Source organism: Frieseomelitta varia, unplaced genomic scaffold, assembly GCF_011392965.1.
Source record: "Frieseomelitta varia isolate USP_RPSP 00005682 unplaced genomic scaffold, Fvar_1.2 scaffold_341, whole genome shotgun sequence".
NCBI classification, from domain to species: domain Eukaryota; kingdom Metazoa; phylum Arthropoda; class Insecta; order Hymenoptera; family Apidae; genus Frieseomelitta; species Frieseomelitta varia.
In genome coordinates this window covers 87151-108735 of record NW_025110081.1, presented here as the reverse complement: position 1 = coordinate 108735, position 21585 = coordinate 87151, and the positions used below count along the sequence as shown (strand labels likewise).

Genomic DNA, 21585 nt, shown 5'->3' with positions numbered 1-21585 from the left:
ATGATTTCGACTTACTTTTTCAGAATTGGAGAATGACGAGAAAGAATTATATTGATGAAAAATACGATATATTTAGATATAAGTATTAAATACAAAATAAAATATTACTCGACCAAGTCAAACACTTTGAAGGAAGAAATTTCTTCTTTTCACTGAAATATATTACGTACGATACAGTTCTACTTATGCTACAATTATTTTTCATTGATTTTTGACGTATTTCTTTTACAGATTAGCGAATCTACGCAATTCTTCTTAACGGTTCCTTATTTCCGATTCCCATGCCGATCTTCTCAATTGCGATTTCTCCATGACGACCATTTTCCTTTTCGTACCTGATTCTTCTTCGTTTCCCATCTTCTGGATTAAAATCCCACTGCGTTTGCTGCGCAAAAATTATCACGCGATTATTCACCTAACGCAAGTAATCTTATCGCTCTTATTTAGCTGTTTTAAAAATATTTATTTTTAATGTTGATTTTCTGTTTTACAGAACGTCATACTTGCCTCATGAATGAGCGGTATCCCCGCTACGTTATACTGAATTAGATCATGAATAAATGAGAAAATGCTGATACCTTGGGCGACTGATACATTTCTATCAGCACTAAACAGCAAGATAAGAAAAATCAAAGTTACCTAAAATATACAGAAATTTATTGATGAAATTTATAATTTAATGGAATATATAATTTCATTCCTATATGTACATAGCATAGTGTATAGTAAACGCGTATTCTTGCATGATTATTCTGTTGTTCTGTTATTATTCTAAACTTGTGTATAGATATAAATGTTCACAGTTTTTATTTTACGTTATTATTTTTCTACATTTTTTTTTTATTGATATTGAAGTATCTTGATGTTAAAAATAAGAGAGAAGATTAACAATGGATGACGATATAAAATTTAACTTATTTATACAAATGTGTCATCTTCAGAACAAAATTAATCTGTTCGTGAACTCATTCGTATTAATTACACTATTCAATCAGTTTCAAACATGTCATGCACAAATGTTGTTTATTCCTTTTCTCAAGTGAAAGTGACATGATGTTTAAACATATGTATAAATAATATTAATAATTTCTTTCATCTCTTCCCTAATAAGTATCTATCCCTAATAAGTATCATATCTTCACTCCATCCTAGTTAACAAATGCATCCTAGCTAATAAATGCTTCAAATTTATGAAGAAACCACGAAAAACTAGAAGCAAGTCAAAGTGAACTACGAGTAATGCTAATTGTAACTACCAAACTACGAGAGAAATCCATGTTGTTCCTCTTCGAGGTAGTCATGAAGGATCACGTTGTCGGTAGCGTAGTTGATGATGCCGGGACAAGCGCGGAATGACAACTAACTCTGCTCTGAAGGACATTGTGAAAAAGAAATCAGCTGATATGTCGTGGAGATATGTTGCAATGCGATCAGTGAAAGTAAGAAAAGTCGAGGCGCGAACCGTTTGAAAAGTCACGTTGCGTTTCGTTTGACGATTGACAATTCTGTCACGAAAAATTCGTAATGTATTCTATACACGAAATCTTCACCCACTCGAAAGGCATAAAGGTAAGTAGAAATCATGAACAACGGGATATTGCTCTCCCTGTCTTCCTACTTGAAGGTTCGATAAAAAAAGAAAAGATGAGCAAAAACTACGCACTAACGTTAATCTGTGTGGTAAGTTAGTGACTGACAGCTTTTTAGGAAATTGTCACTTGATTCTTTTATTGCATATACTTGTATAGTTGAGCATAGGGGTCGTGTGCGATGGAACTGTTTCAACTCGAGTCGCCAGGACACTTCCGCTTGATCCCTCGAGATGGTCGGCGATATTTCGATCGTTATGGTCTGGTGGAAGATTTTGGGAATGGCCGAGGAATAGCGTGGATGCTTTTCTGAGACTGGTAGCTTCTCCGGATACTAGGAAGAAAATGGTATTCGAATTCAGGCCGGAAGATGGACCTCGTGCTTCATTTGATTATCAGAGACGTTACGGTTACCGGGGAGAGCGGTTGATTGAATTGCTTGGTTCTGGTTTTCATCTGGATAACGTGCCTTATCAACAACCTGTGCCTGCTTCCATATTGGTACCACCACCTCTTCTTTGATTATCGTGTATTATATCAACTCATACGAACTTGTGTGATCGAAGAGTATGGAAGTGGTAGAGAACAGAAAAAGAACAGAAAAGGATTTTAAAATATGATGGAATGTGTTTTCGAGTTGAAGTGAAAAATAAAAATTAAGTAGCTCAGTTTCTAATGTCTAAGTCTATGTGAAACTTGGTATCACTGTGTTTATACGACTTTTGCTAGTAGAGAGTTGCGGAATAGAAGTTGGTAGAGTGCTTGCAATGACATTGTATTTCGAATATACTGACTTTCGTTTATACGAATATACTTGGTTTCGTTTTGAAACTTTAATTATTTAAATAGTTTCGACGTTCGAGGGTTCTTTACATGTGTAAATATAACTGTAGTCTAAAAAGGGATCTCCTACAATTAAATTGATGTTTATATAAATCTGGAAAATGTTAAGTAAACTATTTAGAATTGAAGATCAGAGAGAAAAAATGTGATACTTTTATTTCTTAAGAAAACAATTTTAAAATTCAATATTCTTTAATTATTTAATACGCATGATTGTGACATATGAGACTATCACTTTATACAAGTCTCTCTATAATAAAGAGACATCCAAAATTTAGTTGAGTGCCAATATTTGCGGATAAATGATCGCATAGATCTCATTTCTTAATCCATTTTTTTTTTGTGCGATAGTTCCGATCTTCAATCGCTATTTGAAGTATATGTTTGTAAAAGATTTCAAAACAATTATGTAATAATTGTTATCTGTTGTTATTTGGAATGTTGTCGTGAATAAGCAATCCTAAGTGAGTATAAAGTAAGTTTCAATGTCTTATGAGACAAATGAGTATAAAGTGCGATACTATGCAGGTTTTCCCAGAGTGATGGAATTTCTTTTAGATAAAACATTTTACAATTGCAATATTGATGTTACTAATATCTTGTAGTGAATGATTGTTGCTATCATTAATGTTTTTATTTCTTTTTTATGGTAGTTACATAAGGAACAAAATATCCGTCATTTTACAAACAAAAATTTATTTTTATTGTTTTTGAATTCAGACTGGAAGATGATCTTGTCCGCTGTCTGAGATAATAACTGATTGAATTGCTTGATTTTATTTTGAAGAACAGAGAAAAGTGTATCGTGTTTAAGAGTAATTAAATGTATATATTGAAGTAAAAAAATAGAATTAAACAGCCCAGACTTTAATGTAGTCTACGTGAAGACCAGTATCACTGTTTGTCCAAGTTGGCTGCCAGCTATCTGCTGCTGAATGAAAATGGTAGAGTGCCTGTAATCAATGATATTGCGTTTCAAATATTCTGTTTCTACTAGACAATTTGCTTTTGTGATAAAAAGTCAGATTGTACCTTTGCTTCGACGTTTCCCCAGGGTTTTGAGTATTTATCACTAACTGAACCATCTGGGAAAGTAGTGCGACCTCCTACAACTAGTCCGATATTTATATAAACCTGTGAAAATATGAACAATAGGCTTTAATTATCTAATACATATATATATATATATATATATATATATATATATATTCAAAACATATATTACATGATATTTTAATTAACATGTTACTCCATTTACTTTACAATGGAGTAAATGAAGTAACATGTTAATAAAAATATCATGTAATGTATGTTTTGAATTCGTTTCGATGTTCTCTACAATACGGTGGAAAAGAAATTATATGTTCCTATTTGTTTAATTCAAAGTGATCTTGATTTAGCTATGAAAACAAACAGTTCCCGAAATTTTTTATATTGACACCTATAGTACACTTTGTATCGTTCAACTTTTGTTCTAAACTTTTTTTTGTCAGATGGCTGTAAATGGGTGAAAAATCGTGCGTCACATTACAGATAACACCCTGTATATGTCTGTCCTTGTCGCACGCTGTTGCTCTCCNTTGTCTACCGCGACTATATGTCTGTCCTTGTCTCACGCTGTTGCTCTCCTTGTCTACCGCGGCTATATGTCTGTCCTTGTCTCACGCTGTTGCTCTCCTTGTCTACCGCGGCTATATGTCTGTCCTTGTCGCATGCTAGTGTTCTCCTTGTCTAATGGCGCTAGACAAGGAAAGCAACAGTGTGCGAGAAAGACAACCTTCGATCTATTGAAAAAAAAATTCAACTTTTTACACACACGCGTTTCCAGGACAAAACACACATAGAATGAAAGCGGGGAGCCTAATTTTAAGGAGGCATATAAAAAAGTTCGCAAATTATTCCTCTTAATTGGGTTTTTTTCGTAATTAGTGCGAATTGTCACAAAATGGATATGGTGGCGCCATCTAGCGGTGACGCAGTGATACTAATTATTTATAAAAATACTTATTTCATTTTACGGGTCAAATGAGGTATGAAAAGAAAACTAAAGGTCTAATTAGGGTAATATAATCACAAAAGTTCACAATTCATTTCGCTAAATTAGGTTTTTTCGCAAATGAAAATTTCTCCGTTTTACGGGGTAACAAATACTAGCGTTGTGGCAGACCGGTGGAACTAAACGCTCTATAACCATATAAGGAGAATAATTAATTTTAATTCTTCACGCCAGAAATTTGCATTCCACGAGCATATATTTCAAAGATAATGCTATCAATTACGTTCGCAATAAATCTGAATCAAATATTCACTATAGATTTCGAGAAATTACGCGCACACTACTGGCACTACTGCTAACGCAAACGAAATTGAAACATTTTTTATATACGTAAACTATACTTAAACATAGAACGCAAGCTAAGGGTCTCTAAAATTGAAGATGCAACCATAACAGTTTACAAATGATTCCTCTTAATTAATTTCGTTTCGTAATTTGTGGATAAACCGTCTTCTTTCAATGTTTAGACGCAGAGGTGGCGCCATCTATTGACAACTCAGTAGTACTAAAAGTAGAAAATTCTGCTTTTTAGTACCACCGAGTTATCAATAGATGGCGCCACCGCTGCGTCTAAACATTGACAGGTGATAGTTTATCTACAAATTACGAGACGAAATTAATTATGAGAAATAATTTGCGAACTTTTTTGTATGCATCCTTAAAATTAGGCTCCCCGCTTTCATTTAATGTATGTTTTGTCCTGGAAAAGCATGTGTGTAAAAAGTTGAATTTTTTTTTTTCAATAGATCGAAGGTTGTCCTTCTCGCACACTGTTGCTTTCCTTGTCTAGCGCCATTAGACAAGGAGAGCACTAGCATGCGACAAGGACAGACATATAGCCGCGGTAGACAAGGAGAGCAACAGCGTGAGACAAGGACAGACATATAGTCGCGGTAGACAAGGAGAGCAACAGCGTGCGACAAGGACAACCGTATAGTCGCGGTAGACAAGGAGAGCAGCAGAGTGCGACAAGGACAGACATATAGTCGCGGTAGACAAGGAGAGCAACAGCGTGCGACAAGGACAACCGTATAGTCGCGGTAGACAAGGAGAGCAGCAGAGTGCGACAAGGACAGACATATAGTCGCGGTAGACAAGGAGAGCAACAACATGCGACAAGGACAGACATATACAGGGTGTTATCTGTAATGTGACGCACGATTTTTCACCCATTTACAGCCATCTGACAAAAAAAAGTTTAGAACAAAAGTTGAACGATACAAGGTGTACTATAGGTGTCAATATAAAAAATTTCGGGAACTGTTTGTTTTCATAGCTAAATCAAGATCACTTTGAATTAAACAAATAGGAACATATAATTTTTTTTCCACCGTATTGTAGAGAACATCGAGATAAATTCAAAACATATATTACATGATATTTTTATTAACATGTTACTTCATTTACGGTAGTGGAAATCGTTGCTTCAGAAGGTTGCTTTCGTTATTATTCTTATTTTTTGTAATCTCTGATTGTTAATAATATCATAAGAAAATGAGAAATGAGGGAAAGTGATGAGATAGAGATAGACAAATATTTTAAAATAGTATTTGTAATTCATAATCAGAATTCCTACTTACCGGAGTATCATGCAATGTTGGAACTGTTTGTTCGCCATACTGTTCTCCGTCAACCATGATTGTTATTTTACCTTTTTCCCATTTTAAATCATACACGTGGTAATTATCTGACCATAAATCTGTCGCTATTTTCTTTGGAAGATTTAATCGATTATCCTCTATAGGAAGTTTTATCTTTGTCGCATGAGCACCTCCTAGTAGGACATGTCCACTCATATCGCTTCCGTCCCGTAACTTGAGGAATGGATTTCCGTTCGATTGGGCCACTATGATGTCAAAATAGAGCACCGAAGTTTCCTTATATTCAGTTGTGCTTTCTAAAGTGATTACTGAAATAATGATTTTTAGGATTTGAAATTTGTATTTTAGTGAATATTTTTTCCAATATGTACATATATATTCATATTCCAAAATATAGGTGTTCGCATAACAGAAGTTACTCGGATTTGAATACAAAAAGCTCTATTACTTATCAATTTATTTAATATTTAAGAAGACATTGTGAATGTATGAAAAACTACAAAATTTCGATAAAACTCACAAGGATATAACCAATCGCCGCGAGGGAATTTAGCTCGAATTTGAATGTGCCCGTACTGGAAAGTGAAGGATGACTTAGTATTCAATCGTCCTGATATTATAGGTGGTAAAATATTCCATCCAGATCCATGTCGTTTACAATCAAGAGTATTTTCGGCTGTGCATCTGAAGAGACATTCAGCATCATCTTTAACGATATCTATTGGTATTTTGTTATGATCGATTTTATGATAATTAGAATTTTACCTTTCCAAAGTCAGATTTCCATTCTTAATGTAATTGTCTCCATACTTGTCGTTGGTAAAAGTTGGTCTAATATGTAAACTACCATCTTTGACTTCCACGTTATCGTTGTTGTTCATATACACGACAAATTCGTAATCCTAAGATAAAGCATAATCGAATTAATGTTTTACTGATTTTATATCGATTTTATTGCTACTTGACTGTAACAATATCTTTTTATTTATATCGGATTTGTTATTTTATTATTGAATTTTTTCTCCCGTATACTGACGCGTTTTAATTTTTATTGTACTTGGACATACATTATATTGCATGCAGTTTTTTTTATTATTCTTGTAGCACAGGATACGGTGGTTTTAAGAATTCTAGTTTATGTCTGTCCATAAATTAATACTTGCCGGTGCGCTGGCAAAACGTTGCTGAACGGTCCAACGATTCGTGTTAAGAAAATCGAAAGTTTCTTCGAAAATCATTTGACCCCGACAGATAGTTTGTTCTTCCGTTGTTTTAAAGATCTGAGTCTGTGCAGGTGTCGCACAGGGAATGTTACCTCCATTTATTATTGTTCCGTCATAATTATAAAAGTCTAAAAGACAAAAGATCAATGGCCAAGATTCTATGAAAAGTCGATATAAAAAATCATTTCTCTCATTTTCAACAAACCATTGACATCATATTGTTGGTCAACTAAATTATAACCGAGACCATCGTAAACGACGTGGATCCAATAATAAAGTTTGTCTCCACGTTTTAGTCTTGTGGTTCTATCTTCGTATGTCCAACGACCATTCTTTTTCTTTATAATATCCCTGGCAATAGTTCCTGCTTCAAGGCCGTAGAAATCTTCGTTAAATTTCACATGATATGCGACTAAACTGATGCCATCTTCATCTAAATGAAAAAAATTGCTTGGCTAAAAATTATCATTGTTTTTTAAAGCTAATACTATCTTGTTACATTTAAATTACAATTCGTGTATTATCACCAATTAGTGTTTTGTTCGTATATTGATTGATTTTCATTTTCATTGAATTTTTAAAACTAAATGAATATAGATTCATGTATGAATAAAATTGAATGAAAATAAACGAACTGTAGACTGTGTTTTAAAAGAGTAACTGTTGGTATTAGAGTGATATAGTCATTAATAACATTTATTCAGTGAGCAATAAATATTTTTAGATATTCACAATATTATATGAGGAAAATGAAACTTGCGCGTGTGTATGTAATGTATAAACGCGAATACTGGAATCCTGCATTGAACTATCGAAATCTCATTGGAATTATAAAAATATGTTTTTAAATACATATGATTCATTTCTTCTTCTGGATTCTACAAAATTAATATATTTTTTGTAAATATTTGTAATCAGTGTTTTTTATTCAACATAGTTCTTTCCAATATTAATTTTTTAATATAAATTAAGTTTGTTCTATATTTTCAGCATTCAAAATTAAAATTAGACTCTTTATACATTATTGTATTACAATTTTCACATTAAACACAAATAATGGTTATACCTGATAGAAGTTCTTTCACACATAATTTTTGTACTTTTTTTTTGAAAGAAGGACTATCTTACTAAAGCACACTCTATTCATTAAATTATAAAATTACATTTTCAACAATTACTACTCTTTCCGTCAATTATTTCATTTGAACAAAAAAATTAAATTGCGAACTATTTTCGTTTGAATTTTAGGGACCTACAGAAGACTAAAGCGACGCAATGACACTGGTACCAAGCGAATAAATATATGCCAAAAACAAGGAATTCTACTCACCTGGAATAGACATTCGTAATCCTTTCGGATGCAGAGGTTCCACAGTCGGCGTTGGAGGTTCATATTGTGCTAAAATTTTTTGAATTACTATATTACATAATAAAATAAGGGTAACAAGGGAACATTTGATTCCGGGAACGCTCATGATATGCACGTTTGATGATGTTGCCGAGGCGATACTAAAGAGCGGAATGCTGCTGCGGCAATTTAAGAACAGGTTTCTGCGTAAATATATTTATCTATAAATATATCCATCTCCACTCTTTGATGATACTCTGACATCAGAAAATACTATCAAGCTGATTGAACAATGTAAAAACCATCAAATGGGGAAATCCGTTCGTTGATAATTATTTGAAAGGTCAATTATATAATAATTCTTGTTATCAATCGTTGCTTTGAGTAATATTTGCAAAAGAATTATTTAAAAATACAATAAAAGTTAATTCCGTAAAATATTTGTATGCGCTGTATTTCTAGGTTTTGTAACAATTTTATAACAGGAAAATTTCTTTAATGTGTTTCTTTAAAGTGTTCCACCATTACAATATTAACACTAGTATTAATTTTTATAATTAATTATTTATTACATTTAATTATTAGCAACAAATGATTATTGATATAATTTTATAAAAACAAAATATTTGTCTACTTGCAAGAATATCTTTATTAATTATTTATTTTTATTAAATTTGTAAGTTTACTGTTTTATAATAATAATCCATTTTGTGAAAGAAAAGGGAAGGATATAGTATATTTGATAAAAATAATGTTATTAATTTCATTTTGTCATAAATTTTATTTTTTCATTTTATTAGCTTTCTTTTTAAATTAATCAACTTCAAATTTTAATCTTTGAAATATCACCAATGAAATAAGCGAAGATATAAGTAAACGCAAATACCATTAATATTCTTGTTATTATATCTTATGATAGATATTATGTTTCATTATTTTGCGTGGAAAGAATATGTAAAAAGATTGAATTGAAATATGTTTCTACAGCATTTTATATAAACCGCGCAAGATAGGACAATTATACAACATCTAGGGAATTTTTTTTGTCGTTTAGTATCTGAAATTAGTTGCTTCATCGTCTTCAGCCGCCATAAGTTCCGATCAGTTTCGACGTTTTCGTGCCAAGTTTCGTTTTAGTTGTTGTGCAGTAAAGAAAGGTTTTCGTGAATTTTACGTCAAAAGTGTTGCTACTTCCTGAGTCGTGAGTCGTGAGTACCATTTTTCTATGTCAAATGTTTACATTCACATTTTTATTTTCGTCTTACATTCTTGCAAAAATGTTGAATATTCCCGAATATGTTGTTCAGAATAATGCGATTAATGTATTTAATAGACGTGCATTTTTCATATAATTATAATAAAAACACATTTATTGTACTTGTTATATTATCAAAACGTAATTTTAAAAATGTATTTCAAATTATAAATCGAAATTGATACGTCCTTGTTCACCATAGCGATTACATTTAGATGCTTGTCAGAACATGTTTCTGAAATTCACAAGCTTCTGTATTTAATAAAGATGCTTTGAAGTTTCTGTCAGCACCGATAACATATTTAAGGATAAATTATTTAATCTGTATTTTTTCTTTGTGATTGTGTTGCATTTCAAATAGATTAATGCATTTTACTTGATCCAATCAAGTTCTTCATAAATTCAATGTATTGGGTACTCTCCTTTTTTTACATACAAGTTATATAGCAAAACACTTTTGTGTACTATTTATACATTATGTAATAAGGTATATTTCCAATCACTTTAGATGTATTTCATTTTATGAAATATAATAGATATTGTAGTATGTTAGTGGCTCTAGGTTATTTCCAATAATTAAAATTTTGATGTATGTTCAAAACGTACATCTGTTTTATATCCTATACATATTTTGCTGGGTGTAATGTTTTTGTATACATTAATACTATCTCTCTAATTACACATATTTAAAGCATATTTTCTATGTATTTCCGATGGTATTCAATGTAATAATCCTAATTAATTTTATTCCAAATCTATTTCTTTGTCCTTTAAATAACTATACCATATCAAGCCTTAGGAGCACCATATATTTATTGAAAAATGTGATATAATTTTAGGTTAATCTATGATTATTTTATTTAATTTCAGCTCTTAAAATTTTATTTGTACTTGATAGAAGTATAAATGTTAGCTAAATATGGAATTATTTATACATATTTAGTTTTAATGAAACAATAAATTTTTCAAAGGATCTGGTTTTGATTTTATAGAACATTTATTATCTGCCTCTTGCTTTTACATTTTTTTGTGTATTAATGTGATGCATTTGCATTATCAAATATTTATTAATTTTCATATATTCATATCTATTGCTTATAGATATGTTATGAGTTTTAATCTTTTTGTGAAATATTTCCTATGTATCTAAATGTACATTGAAAAAATATGCTATGAACATGTCAGTATGTAAGCAAATAATTGTGTCAACATCATGGAATTCATTGTGATGTATCTTATATCTACAAAATTTTTAATCTTTTGCATTTAGTAACTTTTAGTAGGATATGATAATCATACTATAAAGATTTGCTAAGTGCAGTGGATTAATAGCCAGAATATTTAACTTATATTTTTGTATTAATATATTTGTGCAAACTATTGAATGTATGTTCATTATTTATACTGAACATATTTTGTTTTACATTATTCATTTATAAGTGTTTGATAATATGCATTTTTCTTTACAATTATTTTATGAAAATTTGTTTCTTTTACAATCTATATTTTAGCTATTATTGAATAAAAATAAAAATTATTAAAATTTAAAAAATAAGTTTCTGCACATTTTATTATTGTAATGAGTAGTAAGGAAAATTTTAGGTGATTTATAATTCACATAGTTAAAATACATTTTATATTTTTATATATATTATATATATGTATATAGTTTTAATTTTTATATAACAGTCTTAATATTGATTAAAATTTGCAGATATTTTTAAACTGATGTATGTATAATTTTTATCAATATTATAATTAATAATTTTTGAAGCATTTTTTTACTTATATATGATTAGTGATTATATCATAAAAGGAAACTGAATAGAGATTTTTATTATGTTTTATACACGTTTGTGGTGGCAACTCTATAACAATTTTCTTTGAATATAAAATAGCGTCCAAATGGACTGCGGCCCTTAAAACTGTTTGGAATGCACTAGCAAACCATTTGCTAGAGTGAGAGAGGGTGTAAAAATGCAAAATTGGAATCAATGGCAATTGTCAGCTGGTGCTGTTGCTACTCCAATGCCGCAACCACCAGTTGGTTATGCTACTCCAGGAGCAGATCCTATGGCTATGATGCAAGCTTACATGCAATATTATAATCAACCAGTAAGTATTTTATTAAACATCTCTATTTAATACATGAAAAAAAATCTGTTTATTATTTATTAAATATTATTTATTAAATATTATTAAATATTAATTAATATATATAACATTTTTCTTGAAAGTATATGTTGATTAAAATTATTGTACATTCTCATTCTCTATTGTAAAAAGTGAATCTCTCATAAATAATGAATGTACTAATTTACTTATGTAATACATAAATATCTATATATTTATATTACATATGTAACAGATCACAATTATGTTTTATTAGGCACCTAGTGGATATACAGCTGAACAATGGGCTGCAGCTCAACAACAAAACTGGGCTCAGTGGCAGCAATGGCAGCAACAATATCAACAATGGCAAGCGCAGTATGGAGAGAAGGTATATAAAAGACATAAATAACATAAAATCATATATAATTCAGTTATTAATTTAACTTTGTTTCAGTATCAAGAAACAATGAAACACATGTCTGCCCAGAACATGAGCTTAAATAATCAGGTGCCACAATTACCAATTGTACAACCTCCACCACCTCTTCCAAAAGAGGACACAAAACCGCCATTACCTCCAACTGCTATGAACACATATCAATTTACAAGCATGCCTCCCCCACATCAAAACAATCTTCCATTATTTCCTGCTAAACAGAATGCGAGTACTCCAACTCAACAAACAAATATACAAAATTGTCCTCAAAATCCTCCTCTGCCTCCAAATCAGCCACCATTACCTCCCGAAAATAATAATAGTAAAGAAAATAATAATTTAAATGGTAAACGCAGTAGTAATACTGGTAGTGAATCTAATAGTGCTAAAAAGTTGAAAGTCGAAGATGAAGAACTAACTGAAGCTGAGAAAACATTTGATGCTCAGTTTAAACAGTGGGAAGAACAGTTTAATAAGTGGAAACAGCAAAATGCTAATCATCCAGACAAGGTAAGTGATATTACAGTTACTATTGCACATGAGCTATAGACGGTGATGGTTGAAATATTAGTAAATGAATTATTGCTAGATATAAACTGATCAAAAGAGATTATTTTATTGTAGACTCAGTACAAACAGTATGAAGCGAAATGGACATCATGGCGAGAGAAGCTTATCGAACGACGAGAACAAATGCGTAGAAAACGCGAACAACAAAAGCAAGCTGCTAAGGTAGACGTCGAGAAGAACAAAAGCTTACCAGGCGATGATAAGATATTGAATATTCTGTCCAGTACGGAAAATCAAAGATTAATTAATAATTTATTGGGTATTGGGAAAACTCTTGGCTTAACTGGGAAACAAAATACCAATGTACCTCCACCGCCACCGCCGCCACCAGCAACAGAAACAATAACGTCTAATGTTCAAACTGCAACCTCTTCTCAAGTCTCCCAGTCATCGACAGGCCAGCTACCAGTCATGAACATGATGTCTTCTAATATGATGACTTCATCACCTTGGAATTCTCAGCAATGGACATCACAATACAACGCAGGAGTGAATGTATCGAATTTCCCTAACTTTCAAACTATGACAGGAGTACCTCCTCCTCCATTCAATATGCCACCAACTCAAATGCCTCCGCCAAACTTTACACAACCACCGCCGAATTTTCCAGCTGTACCGAACTTCTCACAGCCACCACCAGGATTTATTAGCAACGATTCGCGACAGAGTAGCAATATACGACCATCAGTTCCACCTAACATGCAAGGAAGACCACCTCCATTCGGTATGAACCCTAGTAACGGTCCGGATAACAATCTGATGCATAACGAACGTCAAGGTCAACTTGGTTCTATGAATAATTTCGACTCGGTAAGTCATCAGAGTAACTTTGGTGTGAATGATTCTGTTCGTCAAAAGGAAGGTATGCCACCAGAACGTTTTAGTTCAGATAGTATGAATGATCAGCAAATTAATCAGTTTCGCAATGATATGTTCGTTCCACGAAGTGAAAATTATAAATTAAATGATGAACGAGTATCTGAAGCTGATCAGTTTAGAAGGGAAGACAGAAATTATCAAGAACATGGAAACAGTCAGTTCAATCAGCAGAAAATAAACTTCAACGACAGATTTACCTCTGGAAATGATCGGTTTGGGCCAGGAAATAATCGTTTCGGTCCAACGAACGACAGATTTGGACCTGGAGACAACAGATTTGTTGTTGGAAACGATAGGTTTGGACCAGGAGGTGATAGAATTGGACAAGGAAACGAACCTGTTAATGATCGATTTGGTTTAAATAATGAACTTTGCAGTCCTGGAGGTGATAGATTTAATAGAAATAATATAGATCGTTTTGATCAAAAAGACGTAGGAGATAATAGGCGTGATAGTTTCCCAAATACTCCAAGAAATTTTAATAGAAATACTCAATTTGAGTCATCGGACAAATTTGCCCCAGAACTTAAGAAGCTCATGGAAAAAAGAAGAGCAGCGATGGATGTATTTAAACCAAGTTACCTTGATTCTGACAAAAGTAGTACCGTTGGTTCACTGAGTGAAAGCTTTAAAAAAATTACGGGTGATTCTCTGTTCATGAAACCTGGTGGAAACCAGAATTTTGGAACTCGTGGGTCTTCCAATTTTGCATCAGGTGTACCTAGTAATTTTAGAATGTCTGGAGATTTCAAGCTTCAAGGAAGTCCTGACTTTGGACCGCGTGGTTCTCCAGGAATTGTACGCAATAATTCGTTCGATTCACGGGACGGAACTGGAAGTTCGTTCAAAGGACCGAATTCTAGTCCACATGTACAAGATTTTACAAATACCGAACCTAGATCGGAAATTGTGAATATTAGAAACGACATGGATGTGAAAAACGAGATTAAAAATGAGTCTCCTATTGTAGTAGAACAAACTGCGGTAAATAGTTCGAAAGCGACTGAACAAAATGTCGATAACGCACAGAAAGACAATTCTGAGAACTATTCAGTACAAAAGGACATTCCATTATTAGAAAAGCCACCCTGGATTGATGTTCAACTTCCCGAAGATAACTCATTGCAGAAGGATGGTATTAAAGAGGAAGAAATTCCGTCTGCAAAATATAGCTGTTCAGAACAGAATTCACAAAATGCATTCAAAGAACAAACAGAAGCAAAACAAGAGCTATCTAATAACAATAGTGAAAATATTGAGAAAAAAACGGAGGTGTTACCTTTCATGGGAGAAAATGATCCGAAACCTGAAGATTTAAATATGGAACCACCCCCTGAATTACCTAATTTAGGTCCTGTTCTTACAGACACTAATAAAACTATTGATTCTATACAAAGAACAGATGAATCATATGACGCAAAGGAGTCTTCTTTGAAACCATTTGCAAGTAATACTGAGTCTTTTGATCCAAGAGGACCTTTTGATTCTCCATTCGGTCCAAGAGGAATGCCATTTAGACCAAATGTACCCTTCTTAAGTCCAAGAGGTCCTAACGACGTTAGACTTCCTATGTTTGAATCGCCATTTAATTCTTCTGGTCCAAATCCGTATCCATTAGGTCCTCAAGGACCCAACGACGTACAATTTGGTCCAAGAAGTTTGAACGATGGGCAATTTGGTCCAAGAGGTCCGAATGATGGACAATTTGGTCCAAGAGGTCCGAACGATGGACAATTTGGTCCAAGAGGTCCGAACGACGGACAATTTGGTCTAAGAAGTCATAACAATACACAGTTTGGTCCTCGAGGTCCTGGTGATGGACCCTTTGGTCCAAGAGGTCCTGGCAATGGACAATTTGGCCCTAGAAGTGTCAATGATGGAATCTTTGGTCCAAGAGGTCCTACTGATGGATTATTTGGGCCAAGAGGTCCTGCTGATAATCAGTTTGGACTAAGAGCTCCTAATAATACACAATTTGGATCCAGACCTTTGAATATTGGACAATTTGACCCCAGATACGATATTCAATTAGGCTTAAGAAGACCTAATAATGGACAATTCGGCTCTAGAAGTACGAGCGATGGACAGTTTGGTCCTCAGGGATCTAATAATAGGTCAATTGATAATCGAGGTCCTGGTGATTCTCAATTTATTCCTAGAGGATTAAACGAAGGACAGTCTAGATTTTCGGGACCCAATGAAAAACTTTTTGGTTCACGACGCAATGATCTATCTTACCAACGAAATCCAACTGGTTCAAAAATAGCAAACGACGCCCAGTTTCCAAATAGATTTAATGAAAAACAATTTGATAATTCCATTGACGGATGCTTTGGCCCACAGGGTTCTAATGATACATATTTTGGTTCACGAGGTCCGATAGGTGATACAGTTGATACTTCCTTCCCATCTCGAGGTCAGTCTGATAGACCCTTCGATAATAGACAACTTGATGTCAGAGCAATTGGAGAATTTAGATCAAAAGGACCAATTGACAACAATTCTGGCCCCAAAATTCCAGGTACATCAGAAACAAGTGGTGAAATATTCGCTAATAATGAAAAAATACTAATTGACGAAAATATACAGCAAAGGCAGTTTGATTCTAATGATACACAGAATGCAGGCTGGAGGCAACCATACTCTAAAAATAGCTTTGGAGATATAGATCAAAGATCTGGAAGAGGTTATTCTGATAAATCCATGTTAACTCAAAATGAATCGTTCAATCAGATTGCAGCGAACAACATAGAACGACGATCTCCTATGAATGGAAATAAATGTAATATTTCTGATAAAAGATCAGAGAGAAATATGAACGATATGACAGTAGGTGATTATAAGACTGGATATTCAGATCCTTCATCAGGTTCTGATTATACAAAATTCGATAACTCTAATATGTACATGAAACGATCCATGGATAATCGACAGTCTCAAATCAGGTGTCCACCTGTGAAAGAATTTTGCATAGAGAAACAATTTAATTACAATCACGGCGGGGCCGGCGGTGACAAGAAATTTCTTGAACACATACCTGTTAAAGTAATAGATTATGCCCATACTTCTCGATCATCGATTCAAGATCACTTAACTCCTGTGCAGTGTTTTGATTATGGACATGGTAATTTAAAACCATTAGTGCCAGAGCATGAGATGTACCCGACAAAAGATTTTAGAAATTGGGAGGAGAACGAGCAGAATTTGAAAGACTACACAGATAGAATAAGGAGGTACGAATGTTATGCAAGCAAGACAGAATCTAGGCGGTCAGGAGACTATAAGCAAAAAAGAAATAGCGAAGAATTTATCGACGATAGGAAATCTGAAAGGGAACACAAAGAAAAAGAAGATTATAAAATGAAAGAACATGATGATAGGATATTTGACCATACATCTGATAAAGATTTAGATAACCGTTTTGAAAAGAATTCGACTAAAGGTAATTTGATACAGTTTTTCAGTGTTGAAATTTGTAAAAACATATTTAAAAATCATACATATGTATTTATTGGTGTTCACTTATACACTTGCACAGGCAATTTTGCTTGGCAATGTTATTATTATTTTTTCCAAATTTGTAGAAAGAACGCGGGAAAGATGTGAAACTTCTCAAAAGGAAACAAATAAAGAAAATGACAAAGATGAAGATAGGTATGGTACAATAAGTATATTATTTATAAACTTATCAACGTATTTATGTTTACAAATAAAATATTGTAAATCATGATTGATATTAACATTAATGCAAATCAATTTCGTTTGAAAATATATAACTTTCTTTAGATCGAAAGGAAATATAAACTGGCAGGAGAATTCGAACAAGAACATCATAGATACAAAGCCATCAGAAACCAGGTATGTCTTATTGATTATTAAATGCATTCTAAATGTTTTAGTCTTCGAAATATTGTAAAATAAATGCTTTCATGACTTTTGTGTTCTTAAATTTATATTTCAACACACATTGGTAACCATCTATAGATATAATGTTTCTGATAACCATTGCATTTTGCATAAAGTATGAAGACTTATTTATGCAAATTTATATTCACTCTTTCTTTTTCTTTCTCTTTCTCTTTCTCTTCCTCGCTCTCGTTCTCTATTTTTAAACTGCTAAAATGCAGTTACAAAATGCTATTATACATATATGCTCTTATTCATTGTGTCAATGTTATTGACACATGAAAATATTTAGAAAACCATTGGTTTTCATTATTTATAATATGTATACATTTATGTGATTATATTATTAATAATATTATATTATTAATATTAATTAATATTATGTATTTTAAACCATGAAAGGTTTATTTATATTTGCAAGTGAAAATTATTTATGGTCTTATTCTTTTATAATATATCTTGTGAAAATTTGTAGGATTAAATACACAAATCACATAGCAACATAATACAAACATATTTTATTTTAGTCTGTTTGTATTATGTGCAAACGTGATTTTTGCGATTTAATTAATTTACTTCAATAAGGCAATATGGGAAAACATTTACTATTTTTCAGGTGATGGCTATTTTTTAAAATAGCTTCCAAAATATTTCTCTTATACTGCGTTTGATACTTTTAAAATTCTTTAATGTCTTAATACCTTGTGCAAAAAACATGAAATACAATGCATTTAAATTTGAATATATCAATTCCTATGACTTAAATAATTGTTTATTTCTATTACGATTTCTTTCAAGTTATATAAAGAAAATTATTTTTCATTTATTGTATATATAAAGATTAAAAATAGATTATAGAGATCTTTTAATAAGTTGACATTGTTTATTATAGTGTTACAGATACTCAGCACAATGTCTTGGAAGCTGCACCAAAAACTTTGGAATTGGCAAAAACATCAAACTGCACAATGGTGGATGATTTATTGTGTCCTCCAGGTCGTCAGAACAGACCACCAAAAATAGCTATAATTTTAAGAGGTCCACCAGGCAGTGGAAAATCATTTGTGGCAAAACTTATTAAGGTAGAGTCATGTTTATTGAAATATAATTTATTTCATCTACTAATACTATAATTTTATAATATAACAATTTTGAATATAATATCTTTTTATAGGATAAAGAAGTTGAACAGGGAGGTTCTGCACCAAGAATATTAAGTCTTGATGATTATTTCTTGGTAGAGAAAGAAATAGAATCTATGGATGATAATGGAAAGAAGATTATAGTTAAGGTATAAAGCAAATTGTTATTTTTTTGAATTAAATTTAAAATTAAATAAATTATGGCTTTCTTTTGATTTAATGAACTTTATAGGAAATGGTCTATGAATATGAGGAAGCAATGGAGCAAAGTTACATTGCATCTCTTGTTAAAGCTTTTAAGAAGAACATTACCGATGGTTTCTTCAATTTTATTATATTAGATTGTATTAACGAAAAAATATCTGATTATGAAGAAATGTGGAGTTTTGCTAAAACGAAAGGTTTCAAAGTAAGTTGTAGCCTCGAATTTCGAACAGATGAAAAAAAAGAACAATTTTTAAAAAATATTTTTTTTATGTAAATGTTTATAGGTGTATGTGTGTGAAATGGAAATGGATTTACAAATTTGTTTAAAAAGAAATATTCACAATCGTACAGAAGATGAAATAAATAGAATTATAGATTATTTTGAGCCAACTCCAAACTATCATCAAAAATTAGATGTTAATTCAATGTTACAAGAACAAGCAATTGAAGAAGTATGTCTCTTCAACTAGATTATTTCTGTTTTTTTTTATGGATGAAATGTTTAGATGAAATCATTATTTATTTGATTTTAGGTTCATATGGAAGACACTGAAGAAGCTCAGGAGAAATCTTCTCAACAAAATGAAGATAGTCAAGATAGTCAAGATGATATTCAAGATACTATTGTAATATTTGCTACTTTTATAATATTATTTTATAAATATCACGATCGTTCATTAGACATATATACATATTGTTATTCATTTATAGGGAGTTAGCAAATGGGAACGTATGGAAGCCGAAGATAAATTAGGTTTGTTGTTATATACATTATAAAATATTAGTATATTCTACAAACAATTCACAGTTTATCTAACATTATCAATTTAAAACAGATCGTTTGGATGGGTTAGCAAAAAAGAAAAATGAAGGAAAAGTGCAGACTATGAAAGATTTCCTTCAAGTTCCCGATTATTATAACATGGAAGATACTTCTGGTAAAAAACGCGTAAGTATATTTTTTTTGTTCATCACTAAAAAGTACAGATAAAATTATCATGAATTGTTAAATTTAACAGGTACGGTGGGCAGATTTGGAAGAACGTAAAGAACAAGAAAAAATGCGTGCTGTAGGATTTGTAGTTGGTCATACAAATTGGGATCGTATGATGGATCCCACAAAAGGAGGAAGCGCCTTAACACGCACAAAGTATATATGATTTAAATTTATTTCTAGGTTACCTAGAAAATATGATAAAAACTAATATTATTCACATGTAAATAATTTATACGATTATCTTTTAAAGAATGATTTTTTTATATTTTTACAAACTTTGAGAGAAAACTTCGTAGAAACATAATAAAATATATATAAAGTTATCGGTCAAATTTACGATTAAAATCTTGTGTAAAAAGTTGCATTATATTAGGAAAAAATGTTTTTCTTACAGTATTATTGATATCATATAAAGACTGTTTTCTTAGTAATACTGTTCTTCATAGTTAAATATTACAATTTTATAAAATTTCTTACAAATTTGTTAATATCGTGATATTTTTCAAATTCGACAAATTTATTATAATAATAAATCTTCACAATTTATTTGAACAAAGAACTTATAGCCAAAGCATTATATTTGTATTTACGTAATTTCTATATATCTGTACATGTATTCATAAATTGGTCCATTTTCGGAAGGGAATTTTTGAACTTCAGTTTAGATGATGCGAATAAGGTGATGTGTGAGCATCATTTTAATTTTCTTATAGACTGTAATGTACGTTTTTACGAATATAAAAGAAATTTTTTTGTACATTTATATATGAAAAGTATTTTCTTTTTTATTTGATTTTCTTCAATTATATAAAAAATTTTTGAAAATTATAAATGTTGTTTTATTCTAAGCATTTGAAACATCATCGTTATCATAAGCGTTTTTTCTATAATATATTTTATACAAGTATTAGATATTCAATGCCTTATGTGATCATTATTATTGCAGGTTTTTCTCACTATCATAATGACATATTTTTATTCGACTACAATAGTGTACAGAAGTGAACAAGAGATGTCTACAAACATTCAAATTCTTCAGATGATGTATGGTTCTAATACAGCCTTATAGAAATTTATAACTAAGCTACTATGAAATCTTATTAATTTATGTAAAGCATTATGGAGTTATTGTATATATCATTAATGGAATTGTTTTCATTATACATTTTTATATTTACTTTATGCATAATAATGTATAAGATAAGTTGAAAGCTTAAGTATATGCGATCATCATACACTGCCTGTTCAGAATTATAGCACTGAAAATATATCCATTATTCGGTTTAAAGAATAATTGTATTGATAAAGTAAAAAAAAAAAAAAAAATAAATTGTAGAAAATTGTTTAATATTTCAGAATATTATTCTAATTGCATTAAATTTGTGTTTCAAAACTAGGAAAGTATATTTTACTTACAA

At 31.4% G+C, this 21585-nt stretch overlaps 4 protein-coding genes across 7 annotated transcripts; 2 read left to right on the top strand and 2 right to left on the bottom strand.

The window, feature by feature from the left end:
• Positions 1-51: 51 nt before the first annotated feature.
• Positions 52-1376, bottom strand: LOC122530400. The gene is made up of 3 exons (XM_043657313.1): positions 1257-1376; positions 508-639; positions 52-385 (listed from the first exon to the last, which is right to left on the bottom strand). The coding sequence occupies exons 1-3, from the start codon at positions 1299-1301 to the stop codon at positions 242-244; spliced, it is 321 nt and encodes a 106-aa protein (XP_043513248.1). The 5' UTR covers positions 1302-1376; the 3' UTR covers positions 52-241.
• Positions 1377-1524: 148 nt separating this feature from the next.
• On the top strand, positions 1525-2954 carry LOC122530399. Its single transcript, XM_043657312.1, has 2 exons — positions 1525-1680; positions 1749-2954. The coding sequence occupies exons 1-2, from the start codon at positions 1525-1527 to the stop codon at positions 2109-2111; spliced, it is 519 nt and encodes a 172-aa protein (XP_043513247.1). The 3' UTR covers positions 2112-2954.
• Positions 2955-3111: 157 nt separating this feature from the next.
• On the bottom strand, positions 3112-8833 carry LOC122530398 (beta-1,3-glucan-binding protein-like). The gene is made up of 8 exons (XM_043657311.1): positions 8643-8833; positions 7518-7745; positions 7253-7440; positions 6855-6991; positions 6610-6773; positions 6069-6397; positions 3465-3566; positions 3112-3385 (listed from the first exon to the last, which is right to left on the bottom strand). The coding sequence occupies exons 1-8, from the start codon at positions 8785-8787 to the stop codon at positions 3284-3286; spliced, it is 1395 nt and encodes a 464-aa protein (XP_043513246.1). The 5' UTR covers positions 8788-8833; the 3' UTR covers positions 3112-3283.
• An 878-nt stretch (positions 8834-9711) lies between these two features.
• Positions 9712-21513, top strand: LOC122530395. Of its 4 annotated transcripts, none has more exons than XM_043657306.1 (17): positions 9712-9868; positions 11814-12030; positions 12305-12418; positions 12485-12976; positions 13091-15602; positions 15633-17357; positions 17500-17569; positions 17702-17773; positions 18714-18903; positions 18996-19112; positions 19196-19372; positions 19455-19622; positions 19704-19796; positions 19882-19924; positions 20007-20119; positions 20190-20320; positions 21114-21513. In XM_043657306.1, exons 2-17 carry the CDS (start codon positions 11893-11895, stop codon positions 21130-21132), a joined length of 6174 nt encoding a protein of 2057 aa, XP_043513241.1. In that variant the 5' UTR covers positions 9712-9868; positions 11814-11892; the 3' UTR covers positions 21133-21513. The 4 variants fall into 4 exon arrangements, with proteins under 4 accessions (XP_043513241.1, XP_043513243.1, XP_043513242.1 ...); XM_043657308.1 differs by having other exon boundaries at positions 13091-15632; positions 15693-17357; XM_043657307.1 differs by having other exon boundaries at positions 13091-16246; positions 16277-17357.
• Positions 21514-21585: the final 72 nt, after the last annotated feature.

What these genes read in the sequence shown, in the direction of transcription:
- LOC122530398 (XM_043657311.1), bottom strand. Translation starts at nt 8,787, where the DNA reads ATGAGCGTTCCCGGAATCAAATGTTCCCTTGTTACCCTTATTTTATTA. An exon ending in CCAACAATATGATGTCAATG is followed by an intron (nt 7,441 to 7,517) that starts GTTTGTTGAAAA and finishes TTTGTCTTTTAG; the next exon opens with ACTTTTATAATTATGACGGA. An exon ending in GGGGAAACGTCGAAGCAAAG is followed by an intron (nt 3,386 to 3,464) that starts GTACAATCTGAC and finishes CATTGATTACAG; the next exon opens with GCACTCTACCATTTTCATTC.
- LOC122530395 (XM_043657305.1), top strand. Translation starts at nt 11,893, where the DNA reads ATGCAAAATTGGAATCAATGGCAATTGTCAGCTGGTGCTGTTGCTACT. An exon ending in TTGTGGCAAAACTTATTAAG is followed by an intron (nt 18,904 to 18,995) that starts GTAGAGTCATGT and finishes ATCTTTTTATAG; the next exon opens with GATAAAGAAGTTGAACAGGG. An exon ending in ATACTTCTGGTAAAAAACGC is followed by an intron (nt 20,120 to 20,189) that starts GTAAGTATATTT and finishes TAAATTTAACAG; the next exon opens with GTACGGTGGGCAGATTTGGA.
- LOC122530400 (XM_043657313.1), bottom strand. Translation starts at nt 1,301, where the DNA reads ATGACTACCTCGAAGAGGAACAACATGGATTTCTCTCGTAGTTTG. An exon ending in TGGATTTCTCTCGTAGTTTG is followed by an intron (nt 640 to 1,256) that starts GTAGTTACAATT and finishes TGTATATTTTAG; the next exon opens with GTAACTTTGATTTTTCTTAT. An exon ending in GGATACCGCTCATTCATGAG is followed by an intron (nt 386 to 507) that starts GCAAGTATGACG and finishes ATTTTTGCGCAG; the next exon opens with CAAACGCAGTGGGATTTTAA.
- LOC122530399 (XM_043657312.1), top strand. Translation starts at nt 1,525, where the DNA reads ATGTATTCTATACACGAAATCTTCACCCACTCGAAAGGCATAAAGGTA. An exon ending in CACTAACGTTAATCTGTGTG is followed by an intron (nt 1,681 to 1,748) that starts GTAAGTTAGTGA and finishes ATACTTGTATAG; the next exon opens with TTGAGCATAGGGGTCGTGTG.